Source organism: Fragaria vesca, linkage group LG6 (genome assembly GCF_000184155.1).
Source record: "Fragaria vesca subsp. vesca linkage group LG6, FraVesHawaii_1.0, whole genome shotgun sequence".
NCBI lineage: Eukaryota > Viridiplantae > Streptophyta > Magnoliopsida > Rosales > Rosaceae > Fragaria > Fragaria vesca.
Window position 1 is genome coordinate 4389185 of NC_020496.1, and position 27573 is coordinate 4416757.

Genomic DNA, 27573 nt, shown 5'->3' on the forward strand with positions numbered 1-27573 from the left:
TGACACATTGCCTCCCTTGGGGATGGAACTGGAAGCATCTAAAGTATAAGGTGAATAAGAAGAGGGGAAAATCAAGGAGAGCTTTTTCCACATTCTTCCCGGCAATGCAATTGAGTCGTACTTTATCTCCATCTTTCTCCCAACCACGAATAGACTTCTACCTCATTCTAAAGCACTCCTCCACTCGAGTCTCACTTATTATATTTATTGCATGGCATCTCAATCTTATATACATGCATTGCTTTGGTTGGTGAGATGAGATTTGGGTTGAACTATGTGAGGACATGCTCACCCCACCTCTAAAAAGTGGTGATTACACTTTTTTTTTTTTAACTTATCCTAATAATAATACCTCAGGAAATTTTTTTTTACCTTCAACATTTTTCCTTCCCAGGCTTCCAAAATTTCTTTACAAGTTCTCAAAACCGACCTCGGTTGTTCAACCAACCAAAGTTGCGAAGAGAGATGAAAACAACAAAAGAATGTGAAAATAAAGGGAAAAGGGTGGTGGTAGGGAGCGAGGTATTTGCTACTTTCCATTAGAATTAGCATGCTTATGGAAAGGCCAGAGATTTACCAGGCGCTCTAGCACTGCTGCACTCTTCAAAAAATAACCCGAGAATCCTGCTGGAGTTGATGGTGGAGGAAAATCTTCTGCTGGCATAGCAAATGACCGAATCATTTTCTCCATTTTATCTAACGTGAGACATGAGCCCACTTCCTGCAACCTCTCTGGACCATTTATTGGTAGTGTGTGCTCTTGATGCAACGAAGCAGCCTCACTGCCATTTTTCTGCCAAGTGAAAGAAAACACAACTTAGTTTTCTGAAGAGCAAAGCCAACTCGCACAATTTACTTCTTAGGACACAAATCACACAACTTATTTCTATTCATTTGTATACTCGATAATGCATTACCTCCAATGGTGATAGATCTGCACCACGACTAAAGGTCATTTCTACACGAAATCGTTTTGGGTCTTCTAAGGCTACCTGCAATTTACACTAAAGGTCAGTGTAAAAAGTATTTAAGCATAACCTGTCCAAATAAATACTAACACTACTCTGGCATATTTAACCGGTAAATCTAGATGAGTCTTATGTGTTCTCAAACATCAACACGGGAAACTAGATTACTTACTTCTGTGTTCTCAAACATTCTCAGTACTATATAACTCATGTAGTCAAGCTCTTTAGTGTTGTATAAACGCTCCAAAGCACTTTCACAAATAAGGCCATCCTCTCCTTCAAGAGACTCATCCAGGTTGCAGTAGCGGAGAACATTCATTAGAGAATGGATATGAGATTCCTATCAATCCAAAAGTTCAAATTAACTTACAAGAATAACTATGATCAGATATAGAACTGGAGAGGAAGATATGTTACTCACTGATGTAAAGTAAAGGCGCGTTCGAACATGACGTTCAGGTGTTCTAACATTTGCATACCTGAGGCAACAAGGATGAAATTTTCTTAATATTAAAAAAAAAATTTAGAAAAGATAAATGGCTAGTAACAAATAGAAAGGGTCATATATTTACTTTGGGTCCAAACGATATTTGATCTCTTTATCTTCATCCTCCTCCTGATCCATTGATCTGTCACTTGATATACTAGATCTTCTCACATCTTCATTCTTATTGTAAAGCTTTGGTATATCAATTATGCTAGATTTTTTGTCATCATTCTTCACATTAAGCTTTGTGTGGAATTCCTTTTCATCCTTCTCCGAATTTGTTAACTTCAAAGGGTCATCCTGAGTACTCTTTGGTTCTGCAACGCTGATGGCTTCTTCACGAGTATTCCTCAGATCAATCATTATTTTGCCCAGTAAACGGCGAGCGATCTGAATGAAAAGACAAAGAATATGGCATATCAATAGAAAGTAAAACATTATTTTGATCTAACGGACGAGGTATCTAAAGAGGTCACAAGAACCCAATTAATTACTTGATGAGAAAAAAGGGTATTTGTATGGATTCCTCTGTTTCCCTAAAAGACATAACCATCAAGTGACTTCAAAATGCCAGAAACAAGAATTCTATGTGCATATACTGTCTACGGCTGCAACAACATGATTCAATTTTCTTTTTCTTTCTGCTTACGTAAAAAGTATTCTGGATTAATCCTGGCAGCATACCTTTGAACCAATCTTGAGCTTCTGTGCTGGATTAATGCCATATTCATTTGGGATGACACCATCAGCAAGTACCTGCAATTACAACACATAAAATGACTTGGGCTGACTGTGATATACTGATATATACCCACGTATTCTTTATATGATTAAAGGATGTTCATTTCCTGTAAAAACTTATACTCAAACATTTCTGACGGAAATTGGCGAGTTTTTTTTCTAATGAAAGGAGAATGATCTTTTTCTATAGCCAAGGCAAAACAATAAAAGACGGATAGCTGGAAATAAGTTAAGGGACAACATGTCTAGTGGACAGCTATCATCTATCATCTCCAAATTCCTGTACCTGGGCAACTTTGAAGAGTTCATCCAGCCCATCTAACTTCAGATGCCCATTGTGTAGAAGATCATATCTGTCACGTGGCAACAAATAATATACATAAAATATTACTCAGTACATAGACAGCCCAACATTATTACAAGACCATAATGGCACAGGCCAGTGATTAATTGATGAATTTGATTTATAACTTAATAAGCAAATATAAGAACCATAGTGTTAACATGATCATGAACAAGGATCCTCAAAACTCAGTTTGTAGTAAAATTGGGTTTCAAATCCATTTAATAGTTTGAAGACAGTGATGATCAATGTAGTCAAATACAACTAATAGCTATTGAATAAATTTGGTATACAATCTAAATTGACAACTTACTTGCAGGAGTCATAAACGTCTGGAATTTGTGTTAGGTCGAACCGTCTGCCAGTAAACGATGCGAGAGATTCATCAGTAAATTCACATGTCAACATTATTATTTGTCTCATTGTTAACTTACAACTTATTTTCAGCATTCATTCTTTCTTAAACACAAGTTCTTTCACTAATGCCATTTGACAGGTACAATGAATTCCAAGAATTTGAAAGGTCATATGCCAATTTAACACCGTTTTGATGCAAAGCAGAGATTCAGAATGTCAAATATCCTTGCATGTTCTAAACAAAAGATGAAGATCCTTCAATAAAAAGGAATGAATAGATGAAATTATTTAAAGAAAACCACATTCAAATAGAAAAAGATAGTAGCACTTACTCTTTTCGTTCATTGTACAAGTCCCTTACAAGCTTTCTCCAACGAGCATACATCAAAAGGAATCCCTCGCTACCACAGGGTAATCCAGCAGCAATACGATCAACGTCAATATTAGTCTTACCAAGGGCCTTTGCTTGGTCATAAGGAAGTATCACATCATATGAGCTTGTCATAAGTTCCTCATCTTCATCTTTGGCTAGCTGTCTCACTTGTTCAGTGACATTCTTAGTTAACGTAACCTATACATTATGTAAGAGACATTAAGAAACATATAGTATAGTGCAATGGATTATATTGCAAGCTTATGCAGAAAATGTTGCAATATGACAATAGCAATCAAATAATTGTTAGAATATGGAAAAGAACAGATTGAAACCATTGCACGACTAGGCTAGAAGTGAGTGCAAGTTTTGTATTTAGGTTCAATATATAGCACTAAGACAGTAATGGCTTTCGTTGTTCATCTGAAGATTGCTATGTGAATGTAGTTCTGGGAGAGCAAAGGGGAGAGAGGATCTCTAACTGAAGAAGGAATAAAAGATGTGAAAGTTGCTTCAAACTATTTATTGTTCCTTTTCCATTCAACAAAGATAAATGGGTTTTGTTGCTTACTGATTGGACTGAGATGGGTGGGACGAGGTGATTGTTCTTTTTTCCCTTTTCTTATTAGATGATTTTTCATTAATTGATGGTAACGCGTCCCAGTTAAACTCTATAGTTCAATCCCCTCTCTTTGATGAAACAATAGTAGGAAACTAAGAATACAATCCATATTACAGTTTCATAGGCATATATAACAGTCCATTCCATACTTGGTGACTGAACTCTAGTGGATTTAGAAGTCAATGCCAGGATGATATAAAGCTTACCTACATTTTATTACTTTTATATATATATTTTCTAACATTTGTAACAGCTTGGAATTTACACATTATCATGCTAATATATACAATATGTAGATGAGAAAATCAAACGTAGTTACCAATTTTGGTAGAAGCTCCAAAGCATTGGAAGGCAGTCCACCTCCATCAGACATCCAAGGAGATGTTCCATTGCTTTGTGCTGGCTTTACACCAGAAGTTATGATCTCATTCAACCTAGCCTGCAAATATTTCTCAATTTATTATCATAATAGAAGCTTCCCAAATTACAACTATCAATATTCCCGATTTCCCCCTAGCCTGTGAAAAAACAAGACAAACCTTTGCTTCCTCCATCTCAACACTTGCATTTTCAAGTCCATCCAACATAGAGGAGTCCTTGCTAACAAGAGAAACCTAAAAAGAGGGAATACAATCAGTCATGCAAACTCAATTTCCTAAAGGAGTACCAAAAATGTTGAAAAGCCTTACCAGGATTGGTGTTAGCTGCCCTTCTAGATCAAGTAGGCCTTTGGCAAATGCAGCTGCAGACATCTACAAACAAAACTTTTGTAAATAATGTAACACACCAATAAAATAGTGAGCACTGGTGACGTTATACCTGCACACGGCCCTCATCAGAGCTGTAGATTTTAAGATCATGGCGATAGGTGCTATGGAGGCGAAGCAGGCCAGTTCCTTCACCTGAAATTGTGTAAAAATTCATCATGAGTAGCCAAGAAAAATACATAACTAAAGTTGCATCATGAGTAACCTTGCAATCTTTGAATTTTATGCAATGTAAATAAGACCGTCTAGCACATCCAGAACACTTGAAACAGTATTTTTTTTTTTTTTTTTTTTTAATTCTTAAAAGTTCAAATACCCATTTAGACTAGTAAACGATTAAGGGAATATAAAGGAAAATCAGATATTGATGTATATTATGTCCACTGAAGAGCAAAACAAAGTTTTATACAAATAAGATGAAAAGAACTGCCACTGTCACCTGGATACATGTTATTCCGAAAATATCTGCCCAGCTCCTCAGCCTGCAACAAGTGACAGTTTAAAATTAGTGAGCGTAAGAAAAATGAAACATAATAATACGTATGCCTCTATAATGAGGGTTCTCAAAAATGTCTTGTTAGACACAATGATAAAACTGAGTATACTAACTGTGGATTATTGAACAAACAAATGAATGATAAATAAATTAATAGATACCTGCTTTCTGCCAGCGTGTGTAAGGACACCCCCATACTTGAGAACCATCAAAGCTTCAACAGGGCGTTCTTCCTCACCTTCACCATTACTTTTTGTAACTTTAACCCACTTCAGCGGCTTTAGCTGAACTTTCCTATAAATGCCAGAGAAATGTCCCCCCTTGATAAACATATGCATGAAAGCAGAATATGATTATAACCATATAGCAGTGTCACAGATGTCAAATATTATTACATAGTAAAATATTATTAACATAGTAAAGAAGATACATACATATATATATATATATATATATATATATATGTGTGTGTGTGTGTGTGTGTGTGTGTGTGTGTGCGCCTATTTCAGTATGCATCAAGATTCAAGACATACTTTCTCTAGACCATATAAATCACATAACATAACTCATATGAAAAGAAAAACAAATCACTCTCGTATGAACATACTGCAGATTCAACAAAACAATGAATTGCAGGAAAAAAAACATAAATAACAAATTTCAACAACAACAGTGAATAATCCACTTCTTTGGGTGAAAGTAGGCATATCACTTTTTGTTGCCAATGGCATGAGTAAACGAGCCACAGAAGTAATAAATTATAAGAAATTCCCCAGATACTAATGAACCCCGTAACAATAAAATGTGATTCAAGGATGAACTAAGGGGTACCAAGATCATTAAAAACCGACAAATCCAATTGAGATTAAATTACCTCCTCGAGTACTGCTTTCACTTGGCGAAGCTTTTCAGCATGCTCAATGTCTTCTGCCTCACTGTCACTTTCTCGATCTGGTCTAGACAATGTAAAGAGTCAACAAACAAGTCTTGTAGTGTTTTGATAAAAGATCCAGCTAGCAAATACATCTTCTAATCAAGCTATTCATTTAATGTGAAAATTGATACCTAGAACGAGGTACAAGCATCCGTGTCGCATCCAACAAATCTTGCAATTGGATAGCGCTTTTCAGTTTTGTCTACAAAGAGAACCAACACCAATGGTCAGTTTTTATGATGTCAAGTGAAAGAACAGAAAAAATGTGTAAAACAAGATCACCTCAGATCTAGGTCGGCCCCCATTGTACTTTAACATCAAGTTTAAAAGCTTTTCCTCAGTAACCTTCAGCTTTACTTTCTGTTTGGGAGTTCTATCACCACTGCCAGAGAAAAACAGAGACATGAAGGGAAAATAAGAAATTAAATTAAAGGAGGTTAAAAAAAAACTGAGAGGAATACGTACTGACGAATAATGGCAATTACACAACGTAGTTCCTCAGCCTGCCCAAATGTCCCAATGATTCCACTTCCTACGCGAGTTAGCCCCTCAGAAGGTTGGCTTGGCTCATTGGTTTTCCATGGTAAAGTTGGTGGAATTACAGAAGACAGATGCGGAGCTTTAGCATCTAAAAATATTTTCCTGAGCACACAAGCAGCATCATCATAATACCTGTATTTCCAAAAACAAAAAGTAATATTGTCAAGGTTGAACATTGTTGCTTGGGAACTAAAGATTGAATAAGATCACACAACAAACAAGCCATTTGGAAAAGTTATGTGGTTAGCTAAATAAAATGAAATAAAAACAACTTTAAATCTTATAAGAAATAGAAATCTGAATTTGTCAAGAAATGGTTATGGAAAAACAATTGGATATATCGAACTAAACAAACCAAGAGTTACTTTAGTTATAGTTGAAATATCAACTTTAAGCTGAATTTGTCAAGAAATGGTTACTTTAGTTACTTTAATCTGAATTTGTCAAGAAATGGTTATGGAAAAACCATTGGATATATCGAACTAAACAAACCAAGAGTTACTTTAGTTATAGTTGAAATATCATCTTTAAACTCTTTTACGGTTTGCTTATGTTGTTCTCCTCATGAATTTTCTCATATTGCATTCAGAAAAATGAACCAAGTATTTATGAAAACTGACAAAACAGTAGAAAAATCAGTATTATAACACCTTCATCGACCAAATAACTAAAAAAGATAACATTAAACATTACTTGTAGGAATTCTTAACAAAACTCCATCCATTCACATCACAGACATAGGAGCGTCCCTCACAACGCAAAAGATCGAACCCACAAACCTGCCAGCGGTGAACGAATTTGACAATGAAACCAAAGTATGACAGAAGTTAAAGAGAAAATGAGAATATCATGACAGAAGAAGTGACAATAGTGGATACCACATCTAAATTACATACCGCTTGCCTAAATGCAATGCAGACCTCCCTTGCCATTTGCTTCTCCATAGGTGTCAGTAAAACTGGATATCTCACCTGTCAAATCAGTTGACAAGTTAACATCATTTTTCACCCCCATTAAGTACTAGCAATGCATCATTTCACCAAAGTATGCATCTAATTCCACCCGATGTAGTACTTACTTCCTTGCCATCAGGATTTCTCATGACAACACCATCTACAACAGGAGATTTCCTTGCCTCAGCATGTGCATATTCAGGGCCCACCGTGTACACCTAGTTTATTTGACAAAAAGATACAATCGCTTAGAGAAACAAAAGTGAAAAATGGTTTCATATATATAGCAATATCTGCAGAAACTACCTCGGAGAAAATTAATTCGTCAACCTAGCATAAGTATAACAACTCCAGAAATTTTTAATTTTTAATTTGACAATCCAAGGGAATAAAACAAAGCAGAAAGGGATTGAGGGTCAAGAGAAAGCCCCCATATTCATTTAGAAAAGAGCATGATGATGGCAGGACGTATCGTAGACAAGGAGAGCAACATCTTACAATTCCCGTGTTAAGTTTTACTCCTTCCATATTACAAAAGCTATATATCTTGGCGCATGTCTAAAATTTAGCAGGAAATATGTGCTCATAGAATAGAGAGCAATACTTTTCAACAGTTTATATGAAAACTGCCATTCCCTGTAAGTATCAAGGCATGGTAATTGAAAAGTCACCCTTTATTATAGTATCCGGAAAGAAAAAAAGGTAGGGATGCAAAATAGTAATGGAAGTGCATTTGATCTTTTCTATGAGAAGTTTTCTATTTAAAACCATTAACCTCATTGTCTTATTAGCTTCAATAAGAAATGAAAGATCTCAAATGCAAACCCAAATTGTACAACCTTGACATCTGTTCCTCCAGTCGGCATGAATTCCTCATATATATAAGAGCCTTCTCGTCTCACTCTTCTAACCTCTGGATGGAACTCACTTGATCGGTTACCAACCTAATCAGACAACAAAAACATTTAAGGATAGATATAGACTAGAACTCGTAAACACAATATCAAACTAATTATGAATTATCTGCAAGTTGAAATGCTATTATTACGCAACAGATGGTTGAACACTGTAGTCATATTTTACTTGACAGCCATATATGACTTATAAATGGTAACATTGACCTATATATACATACTAAAAATCAGTTTTTCCAGTTCAATTGCCAAGAGTAACCGCAAATACATTTGACCACAAAGTGAGTAAGTTTGGTTTCAGAAGAAAGATGCAAATAAAGTAAGCAAAACTAGACCAAGACTCTTGTAGATTATTAAGTTTGCTTCAAGTACTTTCTGTTTCACACATATGCACATGCACAAAAACATAAACTCTCTTTTACAGCTATATCCTGCAATAAGAAGTTACAACAAACCTTCCTAAACAGCTCCTTCATTCCTCCACCTGCCGAGCTAGGGTAATATATCATTATACTGTGATCATCCCCTTCATAGAAGTAAACACAGGTGTCAGGATCTCTGATTTGAAAAGCAACATATGAAAATTGACTTGAAGCTTGAACAGAGTCGAATTGAGAAGTTGCAGAGAACAACGTAACTCTAATATATATATACTTGTGCACCAAAATAAATGATGAAAAAATCAGATTGGACACAATAACTTATATATCAGCAGAAGTAAAAAGCTGACCATCAACAGGCTTCTCCACAAATGGCTTCCAGAAACGTTGACCATGAACCTCGACAAAATCTTCTTCCTCAACAAAATAGTCGAGCTCTTGATATGGTTTTTCTCTATTTACAAGGGCATATCTCGGAACAGGGATTCCAAACATTTCAAGACGCTGCAATGCACCAAAGTAATACATCAGCTTTTGACATTCTTAGACAAAATATACTCACTGGGAACAGAAATCAACAGTAGAGTTCTCCAGGTCAGTTACTAGGTAACCTTGTTCAATCACTCTTGGATCTGCATCCAACAGTGAACACAAATCTACTCAAAACATTTCTATGTTTTTTTCTGACCTTGGATCTAGATACAAAGGTAATCTAAGGTTTCTACTGTCAGTAACTGACCACAAGAACAGACCAAGAGAAAAGAACCATTAAGTTCATACATGATGACATGGTAATTTTCTAACAAATATCATCAGGAAACATCAAAAGAGGAGAGGTATAACCTTTTGATACAATGAGATTTCAGAAACATACCTCATATACCTTCGTCCGGTCATGAAGAAGGTGTTGCGGCTCCAACTCATTTACGAGAAAAGGTCTGGATAGAAAGAACAGAAAATCAGAAAATACTGTTCCTTACTGATATACAAACTCTTGTGTACAGTAAATACATGCATGTATCATTAAATACGAAAAATAAATAAAAATAGAATCTGTACATGGAAAAACTAAGACCTTACTTCCTTAAATTCGCATATGCTTCGGCCTTCTCCAGAGGATAGCCAGACGAATGGAAGGCAATCAAGCAATCACATATCGGCCAGCTGAAACATACAAACAAATTAATCACTTAAAAATTCACTCACTGTAACAGTCATCAAGTTGACAACACCAGTAACTGTTCATCTCCGAAGTCCATGCACATCAACCAACACAGATTTCACACTATTCGCAATCACAAAATGCTCGAAAACACATAAATCATATATAAAAACTCACCTCTCCACCGGATCTTCCAGAATAACCTTATCTCCGAAATACGTAATCTACAAAGCAAATAAACAGACTATAAACGACTTTTTGCATCATGATCCGATCAAAAACACTGTAAAGAACACAAAACAGTCTCTAAATCCTTCATACACGTTCATCTTTCACAAATTTCAATCCGAACCAAAACTACGACTACAGATTCAAAACGAAAACACCAGTACCTCAAACTCGCCAAATTTCTCAAGGCGCTCGAGAATCTGGCCCATCGGAGCCGAGAACACCTGCGCACAGAGAATCGGAAACGTTTCAGTGCAATCACATACATTGCCGGAATCGGAGTTTTGCGTACACAAAAAACGAAAAAAGGAGAACCTCGGAGCCGCATTTCACCTTCTTTTCCATCACACAAACCCCAATCTTAATCTTCGTCTCCATTTCTCTCTCTGTTTTCAATCCAAAAAACCTCACCGCCGACTCGGACCGGTGGCTATTTATATGGCATGCCAGCGACTGCTGTGGGAAGCTTATCTGGCGCGGAAAACTCGGCGGGGAACGCGGACTCGGGCGAGTTGAGCTGAGTCGAGTCGTCACGAGAAATATATGAGAGAGAGAGAGAGAGCACGGGGTGGCTTGCTTTAACGGCAAGAGGGAGCTAGTGGAGGAGTGGAGCAGGAGATTTTCGGGGAAAAATAAATAATAAATAAATAAAAAAGAGCTGAGGAGATAGACATTCCTGGATTCTGGAATATGCAGGGAAAAGGGACGTGGAAAGGTTTTGGATTCTTTTCGCCATCTCTGTTGTTGTGTCCTCCACTGTCCAGATTTGGGGTCAGTTTGGGCTCTGACCAAACGGTGGTCCATTTCTTTTGTTTGTTTAATTATGACAGATATGGGCAAGTGGGTATATTGGATTAACGTTAACGTTAATTCTAGTTAGTCTTGCGTTGCTTAATAGATTGTGATTATTAATAACTTTGATTGATTAACGTTACATCGTTGGTTTGGTCCTGCCCATACTCTACGGATCTATATTTAAGTACATTCTTTATAGATCGGAATGATGATGTTTACTTAAAATAAAAAATAATTATAGATCCAAGGCCAGTGAAACAAGAGAGAAAATGAATCAGTAAAATACAGTAATTTGATTATATTAACGAAAAACAGGATTAACCGGACGTACGGTACGTTTGCCCTACCAAAAATATTTGAATAGAGAAAATACGGGGCCATGAGATGGTTCACTATTAAATGCTGATCTATATCTAAGATTTTCGTGTGGGCACATGATTTGCAAACATTGGACAACCAAGCTTTGCTTTTCATGATAAGATTGGGACTTTCCATATGCAGAAAAGTATGAGAGGGGTGGACAGCCTAGCCTTGTCGATTTTATTATTGTTTGCTTGTCAAGGGCCCTTCGGACTTTTCCAAATTGAGTGCTACAAGTCTAGTCCAAGGTTGATACTGAAAACTTGTTGAAAAAAAAGATTGATACTGAAAACGTGGTCAAACAGTGGTGGCAACGTGGTCAAAACGGCAAGAAATGGCTCCTGCCTCCGCGGCTCTGGTACTGTAGCCGGAAGCTGTGGCAGGACCAGTCCGCCGCCATCGCCACCAACAACACTCGTAGTCGTCGCCATAGTCAATAGCATGCACCCTAGAACAGGTCCAGTAGTTTGAACTACAAGAAGAGTGTAGAACACAGACTTGAAACATGCGTGGTTTATGCATGAAGTATATAGTAGGAAGCAAGTTTGGCAGAACCGTAGAATGTATACCGTAAACAAGTCCGAGGCTGCTAATGTCTATTTATACACCTTTGGAATCAAGTTTTGTGAATGCAGAGATGTCTACTTGTTCATTGAACGCAGACATGTTTGTTGTTCATGATTAAGATCGGCCAACAATATTGTTAGGGGGGTTCAGATGTTAAACAGGTACTTCAAAAATGACTGCCTCTTAATCTTGACCTCTCTGCTTAGTAGTTGAACCAACTATACTAGGTTAGCACTTGTTAGCAAATACTTGCTTCCTAAGTCTTCCTATTTTCATCACTAGAAATTGCTTACTGAATTCGCCTCATCGAGTTGAGCACTAACTGCTTGTTTACCGATACTAGTTCCTGCTATATATCCCCCAGACCATGCATTCTGCAACATAAGAAAACAGTCCAAAGAGAATTAAGTAACGAGTAAACTAATAACAGATGACAGATAGTGATGCTTAGCTAGTTTTGATAATCCACTTGGGATTTTTGTAAGTGTAAATGCATGAGCATAAATGCATTCTTAAACATATGAAATTCTAAATCGGAAAGCAGGACCAACAGTTGACATGATGTTAAACAAAATGATACTTCAACTTTTCCTCTTTGACTAATGCACCATGCCAGGCAATTTCGGTTACCAAAGAAAGAATCTCATGTGACATACTTGAAAAGGTCAAAAAAGAACAGGGGGAAAGTTGAAACAGTGATTTAGCTAGATATTACATGGAAAGCCTACAGTAATGGTTGTTATGAGTTGAATGTTTGCCCATGAAATCCCAAATCTTAAGCAACGCATATTTTTATCGCAAAAACATCACTTCCTGACTTTGGAGGCAGTTCTTTAAGAGTAGAGCTTTGAAATTGATATTTAAGCATAGTACAATTATATACTAACAGGAGTAACAGCAGATTTGTGTAATATTTCATTTTGGTTATACGACAGATTACCTGAAAATTGAAACCACCCGTTATTCCATCAACATTCAGTACCTAACACAAGCAAGTCAGCATGAAGATACACGTCAACTTTATTTTTTGATAAAATACACAAATATAGTGAATGATCACTACCTCCCCTGCAAAGAATAGGCGTGGCTGAATTTTGCTTTCCATTGTGTTCAATGATATCTTCACCAAAGCAACAAACATAGTTAACTTCAAATGGTGTATATTAATCAGATCAGAGAAAGGAGAGGCAGGGGGGAGAGAGAGAGATAGACGGACCTCAGAAAGCGGAACACCACCAGCAGTGACAAATTCATCCTTATATTGACTCTGCACCATGAAGAAATCACATACGTACGTCAGTAAGTTATGAAAGATTTAAATTATAGAGAAGAAGGGCAGGAGGGGAGGTGTTGCTGGTTAGTTTTGCTGAATTGTACCTTTCCTTTAACAGAAAAGTCACAGTGCTTTAACATATGAGCAACTGAAACTAATGAATCCTTTGAAATGGATGCCCACAAGATATCACCAAGTAAACCCTGGCCATGAATAATTGGAAAAGTTAATCTATCATGCTAATACTCTTTTAAGCTACAACAAATCATGTTAAGACTTAGAAACTGAAACAAATATCAAACCTGGCGACCCAATATATATTTCCAAAATCTCTTCACAAGGCCAAATTCTGTAGGATATGAATTAGCGACCTTTTGCTTCTGCAGGGGTATAGGCAACAAACAATAGAATTGTTGATTCGGACAGCATATGGTAATAGTAGAAACCATTAAGCTAGAAGAAAATAAAACCATAGTGTCAAAGTCCTAACAAAAATTCTTATGAAGACTATATTAAGTTTCATCAGGTAAACAGGCAAACTTGTGCCTTTTAAAAGTTCAAGTTTGAGGCATTATGTCATCACTCATCACTATTTAACATCAGCATTTTGCATATAAGTATTTGTTCCCATTTAAATGTTTACTTATATATGCTGGTTATATTCTGCAGTAAGGAAGCATTTTGGATCATTAGTCTCAGTAAGTTATTAGTTCCACTTCTGCCATGCCCTTTAATTTAACAGAAAACTATTCAGTAGAAAGTAAAGACACAAAGGAGTACCGCAAACTTATTTTTGTGTTGTGTGAGGATTGATTTCACATCTTCTATATGCACATCAGGTGTAAAGTCCAGAATAAGAGTCCCTGCATCCAACAATACCAATTTGAGAAAAGACGGTCAAAGTTTAAGAAAAAACATGCTGTCACTTAAATGAGTGGATAAACCATGAAGAAGGAATATTCTTGCCTTTGTAACCTGTACGGGATAAAACACAGGCACCCCAGGCAGATAAGCGAAGAATTGCTGGCCCACTGAATCCCCAGTGTGTGACTAGCACAGGTCCAACCTACATTTCCTAATACTTATATGACACATGCATTATTGAAAAATGAAATGAGAAGAACAAAATATTACATGCCTGTGTAAGCTGTGGTATATTCCTTTGGAGATTCTCTATTTTCAGCTTAGCCTTGACTTTAGGGAATGTGATCTGAATGTTAAAAGAGAAGGTTAAGAACTATAAAAATGCTTGTTTCTCTTGATTCCACTTTCCACATGTTTCATAAGCAACATCAGGCATCAGACAGCAATTGTTAACATGTGATATGTTGTAAGCAAGGATCTTGACTATTAGAAGATAATTACCCCTGACAAGTCAGCCAGCTGTGGATCCTCAATCTTGAAAGTAAATAAGCTTGGTACAGGATCGACAATTGAATGACCAAGCTGAGATGCAAGACTGTACCCCTGTGAGAAGAACAGGGTCATATCAAGAAACTTAACCTATCAACGTGACGACACAAAAGAAAAAAGTCAATCACAACCTGCTTGCCATTACCGCTGGCAATCAAAAGATAATCAGCTTCAACATATTCAACAGAACTGGGAGTACGCTTTTCAATGCCTAGAAGAAATTTCCCACCATCAGTAGGAGATGCAGTTATCACAGCTTTTCCGGTCTGCAGAGAAACTGGTAGAGGAACTCAGATTTCAGCACAAACTTGCAAGTCATAATATTAAAACTCTGTCACTCAGGCATCATAATTTGGATATAACAAAATTACATTACTATTAGGCTGAGGAAGGTGTATATCATTAGTTATCCTTATGAAACGGCAACATACTTGGATCCAAGAAGTTAAAACCTGGAAACTAGTCTGCTATGTTGATTTCCATTAAAGATTAACAGTTGCTATCAAAATTGGCAGACAATCTTAGATGTGGAACAAAAGAACATTAAAAAATCAGAATATAGACGAATAGCAACTAGTTCTGTCATGCAATTGGTGGAGAAACATACCTCCCAACCGTGTCGATTCAGACATTAGACAATCAATAATCGTAGACGAACTGTTGCTGACAGGAAACACCCTTCCATCATCCTCAGTCTGTCATCAGTCGGAATCACATTATAAAATACACGACAAATATATTTCAAGTGAAAGCAACATATGGTATAGCCGTATAGGCGAATAGCAAACAACCTTCAGCTCCACCCCATGATCAGAAAACCAAGTCATGGTATCCACCGGCCCATGAGTGTTGAAAAACGCTCCTTTCAATTCTTTATGACCTCTCGGATAGTTCTCTGCCAACATCTATGACCCAAAATCGTCACTCTAAACCTCATATATTCATCAAAAATACACTCAAAATTTCGATAGAAACCCCATTTATACATTACCATGGTTTCAACGCAATGCCCATTTGTCACATTGCACCGGCCTCCCCCGGAAACTTTCACCTAAGTTCGTATACACAAACAAATCAAGTTAATAACTACTCAAATGAGAAATGAGTCGTATGAACATCTATGATTCGGTACACGAAAACTACACAGAATCAAAACAAACCTTGGCCAGGGGCCTCGCTTTCTCAATGAGCACCACATTGAGATTAGGAACCAGGGTTTTAGCTCTAATCGCTCCATAAACCCCAGCAGCTCCAGCTCCAACTACCACTAGCAGCTCTTCACTTCCCTACCCATCAAATAACTCACATAAATAATCCCAATACACTAAAATAAATAAAACTAAAAATTAAAAACCCAGAGAAATGAAAATTATGGTTGTAGACTTGTAGTGCTACCTTGTTTTGAGCTCTGGGAGAGGCAGTGGAACTAAACTTCCGATTCTTGAGGGTCGAAATAAGACGACGGTTACTGTTTCCGGTAGTTGCGACGTCGTAGAAGACCCTGGAATGAAGGGCGAAGCGCGCCAGAGAGAGGCTCATAGGCGCTTCTGTATATTTTGGGTTTAGACTGATCGTTGCGTATGAAGGAGACGATAATGTATCATCTGTGTGTGGGAGCACGGCCGTTATGGTGCGGATTATGACGTGGCAGTAAGTCTGTTGGACACAAAAACGCGCGCGCGCGCCCAGAATTAATGCAAATAGACGCGCATATGAAGCGAGTGGCCTACACCAGAATCCAAGCATGGAAGCGGTGCATGTCTCTAGCCCAATGCTGCACCACCATGCGCTCTCTCAAACCCACCCACGCCGTCTTCATCACCCACGGCCTCCACCTCAACAACTTCGCCGTCAGCAAACTCCTCGCCTTTTGCGCCCTCTCCGACTCCGGCAGCCTCCGCTACGCCTCCCTCATATTCCACCAAGTCCCCGCCCCCAACGCCTACATGTACAACACTCTCATCAGAGCCCACTCCGCCAGCTCGGATCCTCATCTCGCTATGTATTATTTCCAGCTCATGTCAAAACAAATCGACTTGGAACCCGATAATTTCACGTTTCATTTCGCCATCTTGGGATGTGTAAACTGCGGTTGGATTGGTCCGGGGAGGCAGATGCATTGTCTGGTGGTTAAGAACGGGTTGGTTGCGGCGGATGCGCATGTTCAGACTGCGGTTGTGAGGCTGTATGTGGAGTGCGGGGTTTTAGGGGACGCACACAAGGTGTTTGATGAAATTCCTGAGAGAGATATGGTACAGTGGAATGTGATTATGAATGGGTATGTCAAGCGTGGCTTGGCTTCCGAGGCTTTGAGGGTGTTCCAGGATATGTTGGTGCGTGGGTTCGAGCCGGATGGGTTTTGTGTCGCCACGGGGCTTGCGGCGTGTGCGCATTTGGGGGCTCTTTGGCAGGGGAAGTGGATTCATGAGTATGTTAGAAAGAGGGAGGGGTTGAATTCGGATGTGTTTATTGGGACGGCACTTGTGGATATGTATGCAAAGTGTGGTTGTATTGATTTGGCTGTGGAAGCGTTTGAGGGGATGGGGAAAAGGAATGTGGTGTCGTGGTCGGCCATGATTGGAGCCTATGGGGTGCATGGTTATGCGACAGAAGCAATTTCTTGCTTGGAGAGAATGCAGGTAGATGATGGAGTCAAGCCTGATGGTGTTGTCCTTCTAGGAGTACTAACAGCCTGTAATCATGGAGGATTGCTTGAGAAGGGTAAGGCTCTGTTGGACAACATGAAAGCAAAATATGGGATTGTGCCCAAGCACGAGCATTATAGTTGTGTTATAGACTTGCTGTGTAAGGCGGGTCGATTAAGTGATGCGTTTGAGCTTATTAGAAGAATGCCCATGAAGCCGCTTGCTTCTGTGTGGGGTGCTTTATTGAGTGGGTGTCGTATCCATAATAATGTAGATCTTGCAGAGATTGCTGTCGAGCAACTTCTACAGGTAGCAAATGATGACAGGGGAGAAGAAGTCGGTGCTTATGTTCAGTTATCAAACATTTATTTAGGTGCCCAGAGAAGTGAAGATGCACTTAGGATAAGGAAGATGATTGGTGAAAAGGGAATCAAGAAGACACCAGGTTGCAGCATGCTAGAGGTGGATGGGAAGGTTAATGAGTTTGTATCAGGAGATGTGTCCCATTCCCATTGTGTTCAGATATGTACAATGTTGGATCTAATATCTGCTGACTCGTTTCAGGACCCGTAAAATTAGTTGTAGGGTCTGGTATACTTCAGTGGCAACAGTTCTGGTTCAAATTTTCAACAACAATGTCTACTCACGGGTAACTACATATAAACTTCCTCCAAATAACTGCATATATGTTTGATTTGGTGTCTCAATTATAAACTTGAAAGTGACATTACGAAGCATACAATTGAAATAAAGTTGGGTGTGCTCAATGAGGCTCGTCTTATATGCTCTCTCAGTCTCTCACACATTAACTTCTGATGAATCTTAAAGTTCCAGTTTACTGAAATCATTTGGGGAAGATGTTTGAACAAAAGATGTGCTACTTCTAGATGTAGCGGTATATACTATGAAGAAGTTACTAATCCATATGCCTTGCCATTTACTAGATATGAAACTGAGCCTACAGAATAAGCGGGTATCATTCTGATGTTCTTGACAAGTGGTGTGAATTCAGTCCAGTCATGTTTCAGTTCCTGCTGGTGAAGGGCACAAGAAAATCAATGTTAAACCAACTTCAATATAGGAAACCTCAAGGTACATATAATTATGTTGCACTGTTGCTATATATGTGATCGATCTACTTCGGATCAGATATTATGTTGAAGAAAATGATAAGGTTTTGCTAAGACCTTGAGAGTGTCTAACCTCAAGTCAAGGAGGGAACCACCACAACATGCATATCATGGTTGTTTGGAGGAAGATGTAAGCGAAGTGGATAAAGTTGGCCATTCAGTGGATTGCGTGAACATACTTGAAAATCTTCGAGCCCTGTCTCTTCCTTCAGCATTTTCTTCAAGTCCTCTACCCCACTACCTTTGAATAAAAAGGAAACATCTTGTGTTCCATCGTCAGGAGCCTCTCCTATATCATCTGCTACATGATAGAAGATCATTCTTCCATCCTTTTTCATTGGCGAACCATGATCAAATGACTTCCCTGACTGCATTCAAACAATGAACAGCTGACAACTTCATAACACAGAAATGACAGAATCACTTCATAACACAGAATCACACAATACAGACATATTAGAGTCATCTTGCTAGTGAAAATTACAAACCTCTTCTTGGCCAAGTTGGAGAGACCTAAGCTCAATTTTAGTCGAAGTGCTTGATTCTGGAATCTCTTCATCAGGTAATTCAGGTGGTGGAGGAGGGGGTTCTTCCACTGCAGGAGGGGATTGTGGCGCTGCACGAGGGGATTGTGCTTTTGCATGAGCGGATTGTGCCTTTGAAGGAGGGGATTGTGCCCTTGCACGAGCCAGCTCTGCATGAGGGGATTGTGCCTTTGCAGGAGGGGATTGTGCCCTTGCAGGAGGAGCGGGCTCTGCCGCAGCCATTGATGGATGTTCAGGAGAGTCTCGTTTAAGCTCCACAACATCTATATCCCACAAAATCCAATCCTGTCTTGCTGATCTATGAGGGACATCATGCGTGATGGAGTTTCTCCAAGGCGGTACGCCGCCATTTGCACGCAAGAACTGACCATAGGGTGTCTTGAGCTTAATTTGGTATCCCTCTCTTACAGGCTCCCATTCCAAGGAAGAATCCAGTCTCTTTGGTAAGGTTTGTAAAACTTTCTTGCCTCTCAATCCTAGACGGAATGGCATATTAGAAGCTGTTAAGTATTTTTCATAAACGCTTTTGAAACGTAAAGTACCATTTTTGGTAATCTCCACTGTCCATCTAGCATTTCTCACCGTTCCATCACGATCTTGGCATACAGACTCTTGATCATCCTCTGCTATTAGATATTTGTCATGGTGGCTTCGCAACCGTATCACTCTAGCTTTTTTGAAAAACTCCATGGCGTGGTGCTCACATTAACATTGATCTTGCAACTGTTATGAAGCACAGAACGCCGAAGATTGACCTTGAAGACATAAATCGTCGATTCGAAAGCAAATGTAAGAATGATATGAATCTTAATGGAAGAATTCAATAATTGTGGCGGATGTGTTTGTTAATGGCCGGAAAGTATTAGAGGCAAAGGTGACCAAAGGTTGAGGATGAGAGAAAACTGTGAGGGGGATATATTAAGGCTAGGGATGGTTATTTCTTATTAAGGGAAATGGGAACAGAAAAAATTAGTTTAAACGCAGCTGCTGGAAATAGGGAGGAGGTGGTTATGTACGAGTTAGCTAGGCGACTGCTTCCATAGTATATGCATGGGATTGTTCCATAATACATATGGCAATTCAACTAAATCCCCCCACAAAAACAACCTTGAAGGTTTTCAAGATCTCAACAAATACCTTGGTTGTTTACAATGCTCAGGCAATGAAAAAATAATTGTCTTAATTTGCACAACTATTTTCATAAGCAACATAGTAGAATCATCATTTTCCTTTTTTTTCTTTCTTTCTTAAAAGAATAATATTTAAAATGAATAAAAACGTATTTAACATGCTTTAGCTGTTTTGAGAGACTAGTATTATTTAGTAAAAAAGAAAGTTTGTATGGGAAACTAGTCCATGTATATATGAATTTGAAGTTCAAGTTGATAATCCGGATCAAATTAAGGTTGATTTACATACGTGTTTGTGTTTAATCTCTATAATCTCCATTATAATTTTCTTTCCATGATAGCCAGTTTCCTTTTGATTGCTAAGGTGAGCCGTGGCGTGGTTGGTTAAGGTGGTTAACTAACAACTTTGACGTTATGGGTTCAAAATCTCATTGACATATGTAGGGTGTGTGAGTTATTTAATAAAATTTAAAAAAAAAAAAAAGTTTACCTTTTGATTGCTAATATCGTTGTCAATATGAAGGGTGGACGTACACCAGTGGTAGTTCTGTGTGGTTGTTGCTTTGGTATGAAAAAAGTTTTGACAACACTCTATGCACAGTCCATAGGCTAGGGTTTCTCTGGTTTAGATGATCACTATGGTCTGTTTTCTTTCTTTCTTTCTTTCTTTCTTTTTCTTGTAAAAATGCATGCATATGAGGCAATTAGGTTATTTTTTGTGAGAATGTAACTGAGAAAGAATTGGTTCTGATATGTTGTTCAGACGACGTGAACAAATCGATGCTTAAATCAATTGCCTGCGTGCCAAGCACATCTTCATCCTTCTTTATTTGGATGAGGTCGATGCTGGACTTGAGATTCAAGCAGCAAGTTAACTAACAAAATCTACCATATATATGTTTATTTCAATATTCAAAACTAATACATGTAGTGATCGAGTAGGTTTAAGCTCGCTACCTTCAACAAAAAGATAAATCTCTCGCGGCTATCGCATATGTATTGTCAAAGTACTTATTAGTACTTGAGTTACATATCTGTCGACCGCCACTTCTGGCTGAGGCTCACCTTTAGTCCGACTTTCTTCATTTTATCAGAAAAACGAATAACATTTGCTCTCACTTCTTCGCGAAATCTATCCCTTTTTGATCCTATAGGCATTATAATGTCCTCCCTTTGAGATTTGGGTTCATCTAATTGTGAAGATTCTTCATCATCATCATCTGTTGTTGTAAAATCATCTGAACGCTTCTTTAACACATCTACATCCCACAGAATCCAATCCTGCCTGACAATTTTTCCCGGAGCGTCATGCGTGATCGAATTTCTCCAAGGTGGAACTCCCCCATTTGCGCACAAGAATTGGCCGTAGGGCGTCACAAGCCGGACCTGTAATCCCTCCCTAACAGGCTCCCATTCCATAGAGGAATCCAGTCTCAACCTTGGCTGCGTTTGCAAGACTTTGTAGCCTCTCCCTGGTCTGAATGGCTGGTTTGACGCCGTTAGGTATTTCCCGTAACAACTTTTGAAACGTACAGTTTCTGCATGGTTGACAAACTCCACTGTCCATCTAGCATTTGTGGATGTTCCGTCCCTGTCTTGTGTTACAGTCTCTCCATCTTCGTCTGCAATTAGATATTTATCATGGTGGCTTCGAAACCGTACCACTTTGGCTTTCTTGAATACCTCCATGTCTGACGGGCTCTGAGACAATAACAATATGATACGTTTGAATAAGAATACAATTGAAAATATACGAGTTATGTGTCTGGAATTTGAATGTTGTTCGTATTATCACCTTCCTTGCAGTGTACGTTCCAGAATCGTATGAAGCAAATCAGTGAGTTGTGATGGTTTCTTTTGTGCTTGCAAGAATTGGAACTCAAGGCAGAATGTGTTTGTTAATGTGGAGTAGATTGACGTACAGAGGCAAATGGCAATGCCCTCGAGCGCAGCGGAACCCTAAGCTGAACGCCGACGACGCCGAGGACACGTCTAAATGCCGGTGGAGAAGAACGAATCCAAACTCAATTCGATTCGTTGGAGAAGGACCAAGGAAAACAAAAACATTTACCCCAAAATTAGCAACATTTCCTAGAAGTACGGTGAAAGCTGCTCTGGCGCTCTAATGAGGCAATGCCATATGTGAAAACTCAAACTGCCATAGCTGGATTCGTATTGTCGACATATATATGGTTATTATTAGACTTATTATTAAGTAGCAAAGTTTAGGTAAATGCAAATTGAGGCGATCAATGGTTGTGCACCAACATGGCGAGGGGACTGATAATCCAACTTCGAAGTGAATTCACTCACTTCTTGACAAAGATTTCAGCTGCGAAAAAAAAAAAAAACAAACATTTTCTAGCTAGAATGCAAAACCATGATCAAATTAGTTGCCTGATTGCCTAATTAGCACATCAACCCTCTCTAAGTATAAACGTTTCGCTGATCATGATCGAGTTTTTATATCTGATCGGAATGTTTAGTTTCTACACATGTGTGTGTGATCTCCTTCACCATTACACATGAATGGCTAGCTCGTCAGCTCGATCAATACATTGATATGCAGCCGCAAATTACTTCAAGCCAGATTTGGTGATCGAGGTCGTTCATTTGTAATTATTTCATCCTTACGAGGTTTATCAATATCACAAAGCTAAGGACATGTGATCTAGCTTAGACCACTGAATACACTTTCACAAAGAACGTATGATTTTACACTCGTCCCATCACAAAGAACGGATCGACATATGATTTCATATATGCATGATTTAATTTTAGGTTGATCAATTTTTAAAGTAGAGAATAAATTAAGTTGAAAATTAATTCATCAGAAAGGGTTTAGAATTTTTCATTGTTTTTTTTTTTTAAATAATAAAGGACATTGTTATATGCGCATGTCCTCGTAATGTTTCACCAAGAAGAAAATGCATTGAGATGGGGCCAAATTAACTTGTTTCGCCAAAAATATAATTCCATACAAATTAAGATCGTTTTGATCCTTTCTTATGATTTTTCTTTTTGACAATGGATCCTTTCATATCATTAACCGGTGGACTACAAGTACACATGGTAAACATAGAGTATGCATTAGTTTTAGATTCTCCACCGCGTACTTTTCTCTCTTTACCATATGAGTTTTGTTTCGGTGGCAAATGTGTCGTGTTCATCTCCGACGTATCTGATTTTGGACGTGAACCGCACACTAATACTTCATCACGCGAATCATCACATACTTCGCTGTTTTTGCTGTCTGAATTTTGTTTCGTCGGCAAAGATATCATGTCATCATTCTCCGATGAGGACGAACAAGATTCCCATTGCTCCAAGTCACCGCCATCCGGCATCGTTTTCTTTGCCCTAACAATCTCCACCACGTCCAAATCCCACAACACCCATTCCTTGGCCAGCTTCCGATGAGCAGTATCATGCGTGATGGAGTTGCGCCATGGTGGCACACCTCCATTGGCTCTCAAAAACTCGTCATGACTACCCGCCATCTTCAGCTTCACCTTGAACCCTTCTTCTCTGATAGGCTCCCACTCAACCGTCGAATCCAACGTCTTCGGCAATGTCTGCACCACCTTCTTGCTCTTCATTCCCAGAAGTCCAGGCATGTTTGACGCCGTTAAGTACTTTCCATAACAGCTCTTTAGACGTATGGCTGTTCCGCTCTCGTTCATCTCCACCACCCATCTTGCGTTCCTCACGTATCCATCACGGTCTTGCCAAATAGACTCTCCATCGTCGCCGGCTAATAAGTACTTGTCGTGGTGGCTCCGGAAACGTACCGCCTTTGCTTTTTTGAAAAACTCCATAACAAAAACCTGTGCCCTAATCTGTAATCCGAACCAACCTTGACGATTCGGGTATTAGGTTAGAGACCAAACTATAATACCTATTCTTGGCGATGAAATATTTCTATTTCTTTAGCCAGAAAAACTTTACTCTCAACGAGGAGTAATGTCCTCGCTGGAGCGGTGATTTCTTTCCCGATGAGGAGAAAGTAGTTTATGCGTTTAGCCGGATCGGGAGTAGAAATTCTGGTTATTCTTGGAAAGGAAGAGAGGGGGGATTTAGGGTGGCCAACAGTTGAGAGTGGAAGATGAAAGGATGGTTATGATGGATTAATGAGGAAATGATAACACCGTCTCGTCATATATATATGGGGTTTAGCTAGGGTGTGACAACTAGTTAACAACTAATTACAACGTAGGTGTATAGAAAATTTGTGGTTCTCAGATATTTTAACTAATTAGGAATGGAAAGGTAAATCCTCTTTAGTAATGCCTAGCTGTGAGCTCAAGCTATCTAGCTAGCTCAAGTGAGATAAATAGATCGAGTAATTGAAGATTTAGAGTGCAAAATCCCATTTGATTATCTTTTATTTTCCTAATTTGTCTTCCGCGTACGTGTTAGAGATAGCCATACTATTTATATCATTCTCATCTACGATCTCGATCCGTCGCATATTCGCATACTGCTCAAATTATATATGTGATAACTACCATATCCATCCATGAGTATTCTCATCTAGCAAACCATTTTAAATTTTTATACCAAATTTACTATCGTCAAGTATTTACAATTTTGCCAGCACAGTAAATAGATCACACTATATAATTGCATATATAAGGTTCATCACTCCTATTTAGTTAAGTAATCATGGTATATATGAAATTTGAATCTCGTCTTATAGATCACATTTATTTAAGGTATTACCTTCTACCCTTATCCCACTTATTTTTTCAATTTGGATACAAAGTTAGAGTAGGAAATTAAGTTCCTTAGACTTCTATTCATTGTGAAATTATAAATATACTTCGTTTCTTTTTTTGGCCAAGACAACAGATAATTCTCAACAAAATAAAAAAGGAAATAATATAGGTCATTGTGGCAGCAAGAACAAAGCATTGTGGCACGTTTGATAAAGCTCTACTATAGACCAGCATGACAGAACAACCTTAAATATTACCCACGTTTTTTTTTTGGTAAAGTTAACTACAATTAGAGGGTGGGTAACTATTGAATGTCAAAGAAGCTAGGGCACACTAGTGATTTTCACTCACACAGAAACAAAAAAAGACCAAAACAGTGCGTCTTAGATGAACCGTAAATGCAACTGCCGTAAACATATGACTCGGAGATACTTAAAAATTCAGTTTAAAGAAGATCCACCTTTGAATAGAGAAACGTTCAAATTTTACTTGGTCAGCTCATTCTAATCCAGATCACCACCAAAGTCTAGCTAGCTAATAAACCAAGCCACATATATACCCCCATTTTCATCTACCCATCTCTTTAGATCTCCACTTTCATGAACATATTGCTTCAATCCAACAACAACGTTCTTTAAATTTTCGAATATTTTTGATTTATGATCATCAAAACAGTCGATGAATGCGCGTATTTTCCGACCATGACGATCAAAGGAGGCACAAGCCAGGCCTGTGCTGCGTGCAAGTACCAGAGACGACGGTGCACCAAGGACTGCGAGCTCGCCCCTCATTTTCCGGCCGACCAGCTCAAACAGTTCCAGAACGCTCATCGCCTCTACGGCGTTTCAAATATCATGAAGGTTTTGAAGCAGACTGGCCCGGGGAAAAAAGAAGAGGCGATGCGATCCATTATCTACGAATCAAACATGAGAGCCAAGTTTCCGGTCACCGGATGCATGGGAATCATCAACCAATTGACATTCCAACTCCAGCAAGCCTACGAGGAGCTCCGGTATGTCCGGTCCCACCTCGCCATCTGCCGTGACCAGTGCCAGTACCAGTACAATTCACCCACGTGTCCGTCTTCGCAGCTACAATTAGGGCTTCAAACAAACGACCACGAGGCGCTGCAGCTCTACCAGCAGCAGTACCAATATCATCAGTATAACTCTGCCGCCGGTAGCAGCGGCGGCGGTGGTGGTGGGATGTCGGAGTATCTGGCGAATGGGATTAATGGGCTTTACATCGATGAGAATGACAGTGTGGTAAAACCTCTCAGGGTTCAGCAGTTTTATTATGGGAACAATAATGTCGATGCTGTGGCAGTTCAACATAATCTGATGACATCCCAAGGGTTTCCCATTCAACAAGAAATGGATGTTCCTCATGACTATGATGACATTCCATTCGATACAATTGCTGATGATCGTCAATCGTACATCGAATCTAAAGAGGCCTGTGAATCGAGGTATACATGCATACAAATAAATTTAAAGGTCTCATTTGGTGTATTAAAACATTGATATAGACCAATTTCATGTATTAGATTTGTGTTTCGATATGGTTAAATGTGCTGGAAAATTTTCGATAAATGTCTCATGAATATATTTTGATTTGTATATATGCAGTGCCGAATCAGCGTTCAAGGGTACGCAATCGTTAGAACATGTCTCCCAGAATGACCTCAAGAGTGCAGCAGCATTCTTCAGTTTAACAAGCTAGTGTGAAATAGCTCTAGAAGACCACTGAAGTAATAATTATTCATTGTTTGAGTTAATTTCTTATATTTGTTCTTTTGATTAATTTTTTTTTCTTCTGCTTCCATGATCCAGTACTGTTGAAGTTTACACAATTTTGATAGTTTAATTAGTGTACCGGCACATTCTTTTGTTCCAAAATAATAAGCTAGAGATCGATGTGACACTATCAATTTTTGGAGGAAGACTGATATATTGCATTTCAATATTTTCACAGTTGCACTACTATTCAGTATTTATTTCATTTTTACTTTGTTGTTTGATTCATGTGAACTAACCCTAAAAATGTAAAGTGAAAATTTTCTAATATTTAGGGATGAAATGATTGAAATCTAAGGAATTAACTGAGTCATTTACCATTATGCTAACTTTGCAAATATCTCGAGAGTACTACTATGGACAAACTCTCAGCAAGCAGCAAAGGAATATGGTTTGGACTTCAGTAAATATGATGGATTGGACGTCATTATTGTCACACTTGCTAGCTAGTTAACAGATCATTCCATGTCCATGAACTTTTTCTGAGTAGCTAGAGTACGTTATAGCTCATATATATTGGCTAAAAGCAAGTCTCATGTGACGCATACTTAAAATGTTTACACACATATATGTTTGTCATGTAAACTTGATTAGTTCTTGTTATATATAAGACAATAATTTAGTATAAGTATAAGCTGAGCTACTAAAAAATGAAAAAAGAACTTGCAAGTGAGATTTTGTAAATTTTATTGATTCTTGTTAGTGTAATATATATATGTTTCAACTTTGCTAGTGAGATTTTAGAGGAAATTAATAGGTTTAATGACATTATATATAGAAGTTAAGAGTGTCTTACTGGTGAATGTTTCCTTGTGGAGAGAATAAGAGAGTTGTTAATGTCGATCTTTGGATGCTTATAACATTTCATAAGTTCCTAGAACAGCCAACAAGGCTGCTCATGTGGTTGCCGGTGTTGTAGCTCTTGGTAGTGGGCGT

General features: G+C 38.4%; 5 protein-coding genes across 5 annotated transcripts; 2 read left to right on the top strand and 3 right to left on the bottom strand.

Moving 5' to 3' along the window:
- Positions 1-353: 353 nt before the first annotated feature.
- Positions 354-10643, bottom strand: LOC101300929 (inositol hexakisphosphate and diphosphoinositol-pentakisphosphate kinase 1-like). Its single transcript, XM_004302315.1, has 30 exons — positions 10599-10643; positions 10430-10489; positions 10215-10261; positions 9956-10039; positions 9750-9813; positions 9226-9379; positions 8951-9021; positions 8421-8525; positions 7707-7799; positions 7525-7599; positions 7322-7407; positions 6554-6760; positions 6371-6470; positions 6220-6290; positions 6029-6110; positions 5316-5474; positions 5098-5140; positions 4711-4793; positions 4581-4643; positions 4431-4505; positions 4211-4330; positions 3229-3467; positions 2853-2897; positions 2483-2549; positions 2140-2211; positions 1541-1845; positions 1390-1447; positions 1141-1308; positions 918-992; positions 354-793 (listed from the first exon to the last, which is right to left on the bottom strand). The coding sequence occupies exons 1-30, from the start codon at positions 10641-10643 to the stop codon at positions 530-532; spliced, it is 3180 nt and encodes a 1059-aa protein (XP_004302363.1). The 3' UTR covers positions 354-529.
- Positions 10644-12265: 1622 nt separating this feature from the next.
- Positions 12266-16212, bottom strand: LOC101304792 (uncharacterized protein YtfP-like). The gene is made up of 16 exons (XM_004304898.1): positions 16069-16212; positions 15834-15959; positions 15665-15724; positions 15465-15578; positions 15281-15368; positions 14805-14950; positions 14626-14727; positions 14399-14470; positions 14227-14326; positions 14041-14123; positions 13563-13640; positions 13365-13463; positions 13204-13254; positions 13051-13107; positions 12928-12969; positions 12266-12361 (listed from the first exon to the last, which is right to left on the bottom strand). The coding sequence occupies exons 1-16, from the start codon at positions 16210-16212 to the stop codon at positions 12266-12268; spliced, it is 1458 nt and encodes a 485-aa protein (XP_004304946.1).
- Positions 16213-16385: 173 nt separating this feature from the next.
- Positions 16386-17891, top strand: LOC101305093 (pentatricopeptide repeat-containing protein At3g28660-like). The gene has a single exon (XM_004304899.1). The coding sequence runs from the start codon at positions 16386-16388 to the stop codon at positions 17889-17891; it is 1506 nt and encodes a 501-aa protein (XP_004304947.1).
- Positions 17892-18455: 564 nt separating this feature from the next.
- LOC101305392 lies at positions 18456-23941 on the bottom strand. Its single transcript, XM_004304900.1, has 4 exons — positions 23360-23941; positions 21189-21824; positions 18937-19692; positions 18456-18816 (listed from the first exon to the last, which is right to left on the bottom strand). The coding sequence occupies exons 1-4, from the start codon at positions 23939-23941 to the stop codon at positions 18523-18525; spliced, it is 2268 nt and encodes a 755-aa protein (XP_004304948.1). The 3' UTR covers positions 18456-18522.
- Positions 23942-25418: 1477 nt separating this feature from the next.
- On the top strand, positions 25419-26720 carry LOC101301214. The gene has a single exon (XM_004302316.1). The coding sequence runs from the start codon at positions 25501-25503 to the stop codon at positions 26362-26364; it is 864 nt and encodes a 287-aa protein (XP_004302364.1). The 5' UTR covers positions 25419-25500; the 3' UTR covers positions 26365-26720.
- The last annotated feature ends 853 nt before the right edge of the window (positions 26721-27573 follow it).

What these genes read in the sequence shown, in the direction of transcription:
- LOC101305392 (XM_004304900.1), bottom strand. Translation starts at nt 23,941, where the DNA reads ATGGAGTTTTTCAAAAAAGCAAAGGCGGTACGTTTCCGGAGCCACCAC. An exon ending in CAGACAGCAAAAACAGCGAA is followed by an intron (nt 21,825 to 23,359) that starts GTATGTGATGAT and finishes TTATTGTCTCAG; the next exon opens with AGCCCGTCAGACATGGAGGT. An exon ending in TGAAGAAAGTCGGACTAAAG is followed by an intron (nt 19,693 to 21,188) that starts GTGAGCCTCAGC and finishes TGTTAATGTGAG; the next exon opens with CACCACGCCATGGAGTTTTT.
- LOC101305093 (XM_004304899.1), top strand. Translation starts at nt 16,386, where the DNA reads ATGAAGCGAGTGGCCTACACCAGAATCCAAGCATGGAAGCGGTGCATG.
- LOC101300929 (XM_004302315.1), bottom strand. Translation starts at nt 10,643, where the DNA reads ATGGAGACGAAGATTAAGATTGGGGTTTGTGTGATGGAAAAGAAG. An exon ending in TTTGTGTGATGGAAAAGAAG is followed by an intron (nt 10,490 to 10,598) that starts GTGAAATGCGGC and finishes CTCTGTGCGCAG; the next exon opens with GTGTTCTCGGCTCCGATGGG. An exon ending in GGCAGCTAACACCAATCCTG is followed by an intron (nt 4,506 to 4,580) that starts GTAAGGCTTTTC and finishes CCCTCTTTTTAG; the next exon opens with GTTTCTCTTGTTAGCAAGGA.
- LOC101301214 (XM_004302316.1), top strand. Translation starts at nt 25,501, where the DNA reads ATGATCATCAAAACAGTCGATGAATGCGCGTATTTTCCGACCATGACG.
- LOC101304792 (XM_004304898.1), bottom strand. Translation starts at nt 16,212, where the DNA reads ATGAGCCTCTCTCTGGCGCGCTTCGCCCTTCATTCCAGGGTCTTCTAC. An exon ending in CTCCCAGAGCTCAAAACAAG is followed by an intron (nt 15,960 to 16,068) that starts GTAGCACTACAA and finishes TTTGATGGGTAG; the next exon opens with GGAAGTGAAGAGCTGCTAGT. An exon ending in CGGGTGGTTTCAATTTTCAG is followed by an intron (nt 12,362 to 12,927) that starts GTAATCTGTCGT and finishes CTTATGTTGCAG; the next exon opens with AATGCATGGTCTGGGGGATA.